We start from the raw sequence: 11,551 nt of genomic DNA on the forward strand, positions 1-11,551 counted from the left end.
TGAGGAGCAATTGCAGCAGTCCAGGATGAAGGCTGGACTAAGTCACAGGACTGAGGACAGGAATGATGAGTTAAATAGCTGTGTGTTACCAAGAGATTTTGTCACAAATTAAACTTAAGAAATAAGGGAAAGACATGAGTCTGGGTTAACGTCCCACAGTCTAGTTTGGAGAGAAACAGACTTCAGAAGGAAGGATAGGTTTAGTTTGGAAAGTGTTGAGTCAAAGGTGCTTTGGGGACATCAGAATAAAAAAGTTAGCCAGAAAGCCAAATCTGATCTTCATCTCGATGTTTCATGTACATGTTCTCCTGCCCTGCTACTCTGCAGACTCGTAAATCTGCGTGGCACTTCTCAATTGAGACAAGAATATTCTTCATTTGCAGAAACGGACCCAGAGATGGGAGAAGAAATCAAAATTCACACACTCCAAATCATTTTACATTTTTAAACTAAAAGAATAGACTTTTATTAAGCGCTGTAAGTTTCTTTCCATCAGCATTAACAGAACAACAGATCAAATTCCATCACAGAACTCCTGAGACATTCTCATTCCTTTCTGAGACATTTCCATTAAGTCCTGCAGATTCCCCCAAGAAGCATCCACTCAAACTTACATTAATAAACTATGGAGCTTTTGTGGTGAGGTGGGCCAAAAGGCAGGGAACTTGGAATCTGGGAGTGGCAAAGAGAAAGACGTTATCCATCTACTAAACACACTGTCAAGAGCACAGGAAAAAAACAACAACGAAAGAATTTACTTTTGTCAATAACATCATTTATCAGGGAGCACTAAAAAAAAAAAAAACACTGACTTTTTGCAGTTAAAGTTTTTTTGTTTTTTTTTTGTTTTTTTTTTGTTTTTTAATCTAGTACGTTAGTCTAAAAATAGAATAAAATAAAAGGTAGAAGGAAAGTCCCTTCTGGGAAGTAATTAAAATGAATTCATAGATCCGGCAGGGTTATGAGAGATTAATAAAATCTGAAATATTTAACTTGCTTCATTTACATGAAAATTCACTAACCATTATTTACTACTAACAGACAAAAAAGTCATCTATAAAAGTACAGGGACAATGTCAAAAGCTGAAATGGGCACCCCAGCATAGGGGATGTTTAATTTTGCTTTTAACTTAGAAAAGATGATTTTTGTAAAAAGTGACATTTTCTTAGAACATCAAAATCTCCTCAGACAATACTGAAGATACTCAGCAATAGAAGGGGACAGGTGCACTGAGCTATCTGTACCAGCAGACTACATCAATAAGAAAGGAGAACATTCAAAAAGAAGAAGCCAGTGATGGAAAGGAGAAACATGAGAACATACAATGGAATCGTGAAAACTTACCCCTCAAAACCCCAAGAATATTTAGGAAATATGCATCTGAAAGTGAAGAAGTACAACGATTAACCCTTTAGTAGAATTAGACTAACTACTTTAAACTGCCGTCTACTTGTACTGTCATTTCAAAGGGTGGGTGGGGTGGTTAGAGGCTGAAAGGGTGGCACTGTATACCCACAGGGGCCTTCTAAGGTTTCAAAGGGCTGAATCATCATACCCAAAGGGCTACTCTCATTCTTTCTATCCTACATAAACATTTTTGCATCCCCTCCCCCTAATACCTTGTCTATTTCTTTTTTTTTCCGAGATGAACATATTAGGGTAACTTGGCCAACGATGTTAGAAAATCCAGATGGAAACAAAAATCAAGTGTCCCTAGCCAAAGAAAGTGCCATTTCTTGGGCTTCAATTTACCTGAAATCCTACCTATATACAATGAAAATGATGAGAAGGAACAGAAGTCTGTCAGAACTGGTCACTTAGAAAAGGTAGGAGTCACAGGCCGACCCAAAGACACAGGCAGAACCGCAAGACCTTGGGGGATCAGTGGCTGTACAAAACCAGGTTTGGGGTTGTTTTTGTTTTTGCTGTGTTCCTATGAGGTAAAGCAGTCATTTTGGGGGTTCCAACATGACTTTGTCCAGTAATAATCAGAAGGAGATCCTCGAGTGGGTCCAGCAAAGGTCCTCCATTTGTCTTCCAATTAGAAAAAGCTTATTTCCCAGTAACGAACCCTGGTTTTCCTGGCTTTTAAATGGTGCATTTTGGGAGGTACACCAAAATCTAGGAACATAACCCTTTATAAGTTCTTTCTTGTAACTTCCCAAACTCCAAATGCTAAATCGAGGCAAAATTCAAAGTTGAAAGTAAGCCACTTGTTTCATCCCTGGGTCTGGCTAGGGAGAAGCAGAGGTTTGTGGAGGGGGGGGGGAGGGCAAGTCTTTTGGCAAACTGGAATCATTTCTGTCAAAGCAGCAATTTTACCTCTCACAGTGAATGGCTACAAAATAAATCTTCATGTTGTGAGAAGGATGAGAGAGTTAACAATACTGTCACCTGACTGTGTCATATAGACTCACGATGCACAGAAACAGCAACTGAAGAACACTACCATTTTACTCCAAGTACTTCCTACTCAATATTTGTCCATATAGCTAACCATTCACTCACTCGGTGATTCTGGTTACTTTTAGAGCTCCAAAGGGATTCATCCTTCTGTGGCTCAGAAGGTGATTCTAAGCCATCTACATTTTCTATGAATTCCTTTCCTTACTGGATATAAAAGTCCTAACTTTCAAAGTATTGTGAAAGGATGAGCAGGTCCAAGATCAGAAAGGGGACCAAATCAGGGGAGCTCATTTCAACAAGGAAGTGTTAAATACTTTTTTTTTTTTTTTGCTTATATACAGCCAGGTACATAGTCTTGCCACCTTAATTAGGTTTATTTAGGAAATGTCTGGGCAAGAGGCAAGGCATACCTGGGCTACTGTCCCCTGAAAGCTGTGAGTTCTCTTAAACTGGACTAGACTCGGGTTAAGAATCCCAAGACATTTTAGTTTCTTGAGACAGAATGGACAGATAGCAAACATAGCCTTCTGGTTGTTTGGGAAAAAAATCACCAAGGATCTGTTGTAGATTAAGATGCATGGTTTTTTTTTTCCCAAAAGAGAGAATCCTGCTAGGAGTCTAGTCAGTTATATTCTTGTAGAAATGATATTTCTTGGGCAAGAATATCAAAGTCCAAAAGGAGATGTGTGTGGCTAGAAGCCTCAATTCCTGAATGAAGATATACTACTAGTTTGTTATAAGCCATGTTTTCATCCCTTGCATTTTGGCTGCCCAAAATGAGGGAAGCTGGAAATCAAGGTTTTCTTAAGATTATCTCCAGCAAGGAGGAAGAGCCTTTTTTTTTTTTTTATCCTGGGCAGACCTTGGCCCCAAAGGGACTGAGAATCTTCTAAAGAATACCTCTCAAATCCCAGGCCAAGTTCTCTGACATCTTCCTTGCAAAGCAAATGAAAAGATCCTGTAGTTAAAATGTCAATGAATAAATGAAACAATCTAAGCATGTAAAATCAAATTGTCCAATCTCCTCACATCTCCCCACCCCATCATTCCAGTGCTAATTTTCCCTCCTTAGAGTCATGTCAATCAATTCTTGCTGAAGCCAATTTGATCCTGGAGTTCCACAAGAAATATCTTTCAAATTGGCTGAAAGCCCTTTCAAATGGTAATCACTTCCTATCCCTTTCTATCTCCAAACCTTCATAAAAATGTGCAACTCTTCCCAATCCCATTTCAACCTCCTGTTCTCAGCATATGGGATGTGAGGGCTCTGTTCAAAGTGAAGTATTTGTTGTTCTGAACAGGCGATCTCTGGAAAGGACTTTGTGTCTGATTTAGAGTAGCCTATCTTCTCAGAATTGTGATAGGCTGTGACTTAGCAAGGATTTCAGATTTGAAGTATGGTCTTTTGAAACCCACCATTCCATAGCAGTGGAAGCATTTCTGGGAAATTCAGTAAATCTTCTGGAACTTTACCATGTATGTATGTGTATATATATCTGTATACACACATTTCTATATATAAAATATGTATAGATAAATAGATCTGTCTCTTATATAAAGGGTATGTGTATGCATATAGATACACATGTTCATATATACACCCACACACACGCCTATACACATGTACACACACATAGAGTCTTTTGAGTCCCTTTTGTACTCAGTTTCATAACATTGATTCCCACCCTTTTAGAGTGTGGGCAGCAGATAGTGGGTGAACTGCACCATATCTTCTACTTTATAAACAATGCACTGGTTGGGAGGCAGGAAAAATCTGCCCAGTACTTTTCTGACTCACTTGAATCTCCCAGTACAAAGGCCATTGTAGTTTTTTTAAGTGTATAAAATAAAAAAATTAAATAAAATAACCCAAACCAACACTGTCTACTTCCCTGAAAACATCTACCTATCTGATTGTCAGGCCAAAGCTAGAGGTGGTACACAAAATCCTGGGTGGGTTAGTTGGGGGAAAGAGAAGGGAGGACACTGACTAGGTATCTAGGTATCAAGGTTCCATTACCTTAAAGACAAAAAAAAATTGAGGAAGCCATAGATAGCTTACCTTTAAACCCCTTATTTTCATTGACATTTATAAATGAGTATTATATTAAATACTCAGAAAACCAAAGCCAGAACTTTTCCATAGGACTTACAAGATAACATCTGCTTCCTGACAGTTACTGCCTCACCAGACTTCCAGGATATAGAAGGAAAATGTTGGTGCTATGTATTTGAGAATCTGAGTTTAGTGTTGCTGCTATTGATCTTTAACCAGAAATCTCCAAGGTTCTAAGTCTGGAGCCAGAGAAGATAGGGAAGGAAAGATGGACACAATAAATGTGTATCCCCTTAAAATCCTGGATAAACCTAGGGGAAACATTTATATCCTCCTCTAACTTGGGCCTAGAATCAGAAAAGTATAGTTTTCTCCTCTTCCTGACAAGTGAAGCTATCTTCAGTTTGTCATTCCTCTTTCTCTTGGGCCACAGTCTCTTTCTCTTTCTCTTGCTCTTTCTCTTTCTCTTGCTCTTGCTCTTGCTCTTGCACCTGGCTCTTCTCTCCATTCTTCACGGGGAGGCAGTGGTCATCATTATTACACACGTTACTGTCTTTGGATAAGGCACATTGTGATGGAGCTGGAAGATGATCACTCTTCTCTTCCATAATCAATGTGCTATTGTTTCCATTCACCTGGGAGCGGGCCCGACCTTGATGAAGCTCCAGGGATTTAGAAATTCCATCTGAAGAGCCCTGTTAAAAACAAGAGGTACTTGGTGGAAATGGTAATCCCAAACTGGCTGGGCTTCCCCAAGTATGTTCATAAGGTAGCCTGAGAAATTCTTCAGAAACATCAGAAAGCCCAAAGGTCATACATTCTGATATTGTCCTAAGAACTGCAATGATGACACAATGCCTACCACTCGCATAGCTTTAAAGCATATTTTTCTAATACTAAGAGTGACTGAAATAGCATATATTATCATGCCCCATTTACTGAGGAGGAAGCAGAGGCACAGGAAAGTTAAAATAACTTGCTGAAGATAGAGAGTAGTGGAGCCACAAGTCTATTTTAGGTGGGTCAGCCTCTACATGCTCAACCGTCAGACAACACTGGCAAAATACTGATAATCAGAAGAGCAAATTACAAGCAAAGGGGAAAAAATCAATAGGGAAAAATCAGAAGACCTACTGCAGTATCTCACGGTTTTATAACAGATACTCTCTGCTCTTGGAAATGACATGAGTCCGCAGCAAGTGCTGACTTTCCGTGACTACTAGGAATAGTGACATTACTAGCAAGAGTGCCTACTATGTAGTTAGGCAGCTCACATATTCTGGTGTTCATTTTATAAATAAGACAGCAGAACTCAAACAAAGCAAACGGATGTACCAAAGGTCCCTTGCATGCCTAGACCTTTTTACTCTAATGGCCTCACTATTTAAAATGAGATATAATAAATGTTCATGGGTGTTGAATTTTGGTCAATTATGAATAACAATTTTTACTAACTGCTTCCTATATTCCAGGGTCTATGTAAAATTCTTTGCAGATATCATCTTATTTAATTCTTGTAATCCTATAATTTTCTCATTTTGCAAATCAGGAAATACAGAACAATTTGCCCAAGATTACAGAACTGAAAGGGCAGAACTGGGTGTAAAACTAAATCACTTGGCTCCAAAGTCTGTACAACACAGTGTTTGATCACAGACCCTATAGATGCCTTCCCCCACCCCACCCCTAAAAATTAGGCCATAACCCCCTGCAGCTCTCCTTTGGAGTATAATTGAGAAAGCATGCTGGGCTGTGGCCTTGAGGCTCCTTCCCTGGCATCTGGAACATAAGATTATGATCCTATCTGTAGGCCAGACCAAGTTAGGTCACTGGTATGAAAGAAGCTTGCCTACACTCGTGAAAACACTCTAAGAATCAGAAACCCCTTTTGTTCTCCAGTTTTGAAAGGACACCCCCTACCCCCGTCTCTGTCTCCCTCCCTGTTTTCAAGGCTCTATTATGGCTGCCTTTCGCCAGGATGGTATGTCTCCTAATAAAACTACTCTTTGAACCTGAAGTCCCATTCTCCCTTCCAGAGCCTCATTGTCTAATACAGTTCCTTTGAACAGGGATCTCATGTCGGCCCCTTTTCCAAGAACTTGCCATTTTTCAAGTAACAATACACAGGGACTGCTAGGAAGTGTTGCCTAAGAACCTGAAAATACAGTGGAATTAGTAAAAATTTACCCAGTAGGTGGAATATGTCATCAAATGGATTCAACAAAAAAATAATAGCATTATAAATATGTGACTTAAGGATTTAAAAGCATATAATAGCCAAAACCCTAGGAATAAACTTAGGAAGATAAAACTATAATATATGAGCATTATACAAGCTGGAACAATTAGTTACTGAAGGAATCATGAACATAACTGTTGTGGAATATTACTTTAGCTATGTAAAGAAGTGTTGCATTCTTTATGCTGCATTTGTTTAATTATGTAAAGATGTGTTGCTTTTGTTAATGTTGCATTTATTTTAACTATCTAAAGACATGCTGAATTTCCTTTACCTTGCTTGCCTAAGGCACCTGATTGATCTAATAGAAAGCTGAATGGCCAATAGGTAGGTAGTAGAGGGATAGGCAGGGCTGATGGGCAGAAAGGATAATTGCAGGAGGAGGAAGTTAGGCTCAGGAGGACAGAGAATAAGGTAAAAAGAACAGGAGATGCCTGGGGCCAGGCAGCCCAGCAGCGGCCAGCAGACACAGGAAGCAGGAAAGTAGGACATACGGAATGAAAGAAAGGTAAAAAGTCCAGAGACAAAATGTAGATGAAGACAAGTGGGTTAAATTAAGTTAAAAGAGCTGCTTAGAAATGAGTATAAGCTAAGGCCAAGCATGCATAACTAAGAAGTAGTCTCGGTGTCAGGATTTGGGGGCTGGCAGCCCAAGAAAGCCTGCTACACAGTACTAAAATGAAAAAGGAAAATCAGCAAGGCTGCCAAGATAGCCCACAGCAGGCGTGTCCAAGGAGGGTGAGTTAAGCAATAATAAAGATAATATAAGCATTTCCATGGTCAGGTTGCCTCTACAGAAGACAATAGTGAGCTAGAAGCTCCCCTGACACCCTTGTTTTCTCTCACTCTCCTCACACATGAAATAGAACAGTGTGTACTTCATATGTTCCCACAAAATTTAATGAGCTACTCCATGTAAAGCACTTAGAGTATATGCCTGGCATGCTCTAGAAACTCAATAAATGAGCTACATGGCAAGAGCCCATTTCAAACCTCTAGCCTCTATCTCCCTAAAGCAAACAAATGGAGAACTAAACAAATAGTAACTAGCTTCATTATTTCTGTTTTGTGCCTCCAAGCAAATCACTGATACTATGACTTTCCCTTAGAGAAAGCAAGTTCTGGTAATAATGGTTACCAGCGTGTGCACTTGAGTCAGCAAAATCTGCATTGGTTCTGACTCTGGCTCTAGCAATCAGAATTGTTCTGCTGCATTGGAATCCATACCATACAGGGCTTTGGAATCAGCTGGCGCAGGCTAGAAAGTCAATTCTGAAAACTTACTTGATTGATGGGTAATATACTAATATATCTCGTGGGAAATGTGAGTGGCAAAGAGTATGTCTGCAATGTGTCATCTTAAGTATTCTTTCTTATCAAAATCAGTACTTAGCTCTCATTCATTTGCCATTCACTCCAGATATATCCACATGGCTATTTCTGTGGTCTTGTTAATATGAGTCGATCACAGAGAGAGTAGTCTATTCTTTACATACTAAAAATAGCAGGTTTTCCACACTGCATCTTACTATACTCTAGATGTCTTCTTGGGTGACTAGCTTTCCATTTACAAGCAATACTTTCTATATTATTGATCAGTTTCTGGAGGAACTGAGAAACTTTAGAAGATTTCCAAAGTTACTGTTCTATAGTTTTGGAGTGCATTAGAAAATGCTTTGTGTGTAGGGGGAGGGGTGAGTATTCTAGTTTCATTTCTGGTTCAAAATAACACCAAACTAAACATTAAATAGTTGAATTTATTTATGGTATTTATTTCAAGACAGGGTCTCATTACATAACTCTGGCTGTTCTGGAACTCATTCTGTAGACTAGGCTGACCTTGAACTTACAGAGATCCACACGCCTCGGCTCTGACTTCCAAATTCTGGGATTAAAGGTGTGTGCCATTATGTCTGGCTAATAGTTGGATTTATTCTTGATGCAGGGAAGGATGACTGTATACAGGAGAATAGATTTTGGATTAATATCTGATGACATCCTGGCATGGCAACACAGGCGTCTAATACCAACAGCTGGGAGACAGAGGCAGGTGAATCTCTGTGAGGCCAGCCTGGTCTACACAGAGAGTTCTAGGCCAGCTAGGGTTACATGATGAGATCCTGTTTCAAAGAAAGAAAGAGAGAGGGGAGAGGAGAAAAGTGGAAAGTAACAAAGAAAGATAACTGATCTCTACGTCTAGTCTCCACATACATATGTATTATGCATTCAGACCTGGCACACATGTGCATACATACACACAAGTGAAAGCTGGTGGTATATCTCAGTGATAGAGTACTGGCCTACATGTATAAGGCCCTGGGTTCAATATCTAGGAACACACACACACACACACACACACAATGAGAGAGAGAGAGAGAGAGAGAGAGAGAGAGAGAGAGAGAGAGAGAGAGAGAGAGAGAGAAGCAGAATAGTAATGGTTCCCTCTCCCATAGGGCAAAAATCAAATTTTCTAAGCACTAGTATGAGCCCTCAGAGCTCAGACAGGCTCTAGACAATCTAGCTCTTAGTGTCATTCTGGTCCCTTCTGGCTGCACACAGCACATACTATACTAGGCACAGGTCGTCTGGACATTTGTACCTGCTTTCTATTGTGTGGCCTTTCATTCAGAAAAAAAAAAAAGGAAGAGACTCTGCAGCCCTGTGGGAGTAATTTGGAGCGACAAACCTGTACTGAGAAATGGGCACTGAAATCAAATGGCTGGAAAAGACATGATAACTCTCCAGGGTGGCTCAGCTTTCCATGCCTGATACAATCTCTTGTAATTTAGCCAGAAGGGGCAAAAGGTGTCAAAACAGCTTGATACTCTCAAAAGTGATACTTACTTGTTTATTTCCTTTTTTGTGGCCTCTGGATCCTCTACCAGTCTGTTCTTTTCCATGCCTTTAGCAAGAGGGAGAAAAGTGACAATGAGAACACATAAATTCTAATTTCTATCTTTACTTGATTAATTTACTCATCTCAAGGAAGTTTAGCCTTGTACATTTAGATGACTCTTTTTATTACCCCTATTGCAAGCCTCTATTCCTGTAATTTCTATGTTGTACTGAATTATTTTGTGTTCCTTGTCTTTTAGCACAAAAATTCTTTTTAGTCAAGCACGGCATTTGTTACACATTTGATAAACTAGAGTTATAGCTGATTTCAAGTATGTAGAGTTGATTCATACCTCTTACCTTAACAGGAGATTTTTAAGAGCTGAGCATTTTCCTAAAGGTACCTTGACTGACCCTAGCTCAAACTAACCCATTCAAGTACATACCCCTTTCCTGGCCCACCGACAGAAACCACTTGCATGCCAAAGGATCCTCGACTTCTAGAAGATCTGCTGCCAGCCCACTGGCCCACCACCATCCCAGCAATTTCCAGTTTTCCTCCTTGGGGTGGGATTGGATGGAGACCTAGGAATTGAAGAACAGCAGTGGTGAACAGCAAGCGCAAGATAGGGCGAGAGGTGGAACAAAAGCGCTGTACAGTCTCCCTGTTCTTCTCATCCCCGTTTCCTGCTAAGATTGTGATGATACCAAGGGGTGTAAGGTCACAGAAGGGGATTGTAGATCTTTCTACATGGCCACTTTAATAACTAGTGTGTAGTTGATTGATTTTTTTCAACTGTATAGCCTGCTACATAACAGGAATTTGTTTAGAAAAATGTTTTTTTTTTGCTGGCCCCAGATATTTTTTTTCATTTTTAAAATTCAGAATTTCCATACATGTATATGTGTTTTGATCAACTCCACCTCAATCCTGCCCACTGTAAATTGTCACCTGCCCTTCTCATCACTTTTCTCTCTCAACTTCACCTTAACCCAGGGCTGCCAGTATGTGCATGGGTGTAGGGTCAGCTACTGGAGCATGGGTGGCCTCCAAGGGGCCACAACCCTGAAGAAAACTGACTCTTGCTTCTCCAGTAGCTATTGGTTGCCAATAGCTACTCAGCTGGATGGACATCATGGCCTCTTCCCCAGCCCATGCTAGGATTTTTGCCTGGCTTGATCCTGTGAAGGTCTTGTACAAGCAATCATAGCCACTGTGAGTTCATGTGTGCAATGGTTCTGTCGTGTCCAGAAAACAATATTTCACAGCAGTCACCCACCTCTCAGAATCTTTCTTCCCCCCTTCCACAACGACCGGTAAGACTTGGGCAAGGGGATAACATGATATAAATGTCACATTTAGGGCTGAGAACTGGGCATTGTTTTATTCTTTCACCTTAACCAGTTGTGAGTCTCTGTATTCACTTCTATCTACTGCAAATAGAAGTTTCTCTGATGAGGGTTGACAGATGTAAAAATAAGTACTTATGGATGCAAAGATAAGTACTTAGGGAGAGCCTACTGTATGTCCACTTGGAAGAATAACAGTAAGTAAATCCAATCAGAAAGTAGTTGGCTACTCCCACAACATTCCTGTCACTACTATATCAGTGGGCACATCTTGTCAAGCCAGTCATTATTTTGGCTGACAGGTTTACAGGGCTCATAGCTGAGTACGACTGCTGATTGTCCGCCCCCCCAGAAGAGTCCACAGCCTTCCAGCACTATGAAGATAGCTTAGTAGGGATGAAGCTTTCATGTTGGTACCAGCCTAATTTCTCCATGTTCTGACTCAAGTACGTGGTATGTTGAGGAAGGGTCTTACCATCCCGTGCTAGAGGATAACCAAAATCAGCAGCAATACCCTGCACTGTTCTGGGACTCCATGGGACCCCACTGACCAACAACATGTAAAGAAGTAAACCAAGTCTCGCAATGCATGTCTTGGTGTATGAGAATGCATTATTCCCCAATTATAGGGTAACTTCACTTAAAGTCTTTTTAGACATATATA

General features: G+C 40.3%; 1 protein-coding gene across 6 annotated transcripts in view; it reads right to left on the minus strand.

The window, feature by feature from the left end:
* Nucleotides 1-434: 434 nt before the first annotated feature.
* Nucleotides 435-11,551, minus strand: part of Fam120c (family with sequence similarity 120 member C) — a 127,046-nt gene continuing 115,929 nt past the window's right edge. For 2 of the 6 annotated variants that reach the window (XM_050128320.1, XM_050128318.1), the window contains exons 14-16: nt 9,984-10,122; nt 9,547-9,604; nt 435-5,158 (exon numbers count right to left, since the gene is read on the minus strand). In XM_050128320.1, coding sequence (XP_049984277.1) covers nt 4,871-5,158; nt 9,547-9,604; nt 9,984-10,122 — 485 coding nt within the window. In that variant the 3' untranslated portion in view covers nt 435-4,870. The remainder of the gene's footprint in view (nt 5,159-9,546; nt 9,605-9,983; nt 10,123-11,551) is intronic. The other 4 variants (XM_050128322.1, XR_007589529.1, XM_050128321.1 and 1 more) reach the window with 4 other exon arrangements.

This window comes from Alexandromys fortis, unplaced genomic scaffold, assembly GCF_014885135.2.
Source record: "Alexandromys fortis isolate MF-2015 unplaced genomic scaffold, M_Fortis_MF-2015_v1.1 scaffold_295, whole genome shotgun sequence".
In the NCBI taxonomy this organism is placed as follows: domain Eukaryota; kingdom Metazoa; phylum Chordata; class Mammalia; order Rodentia; family Cricetidae; genus Alexandromys; species Alexandromys fortis.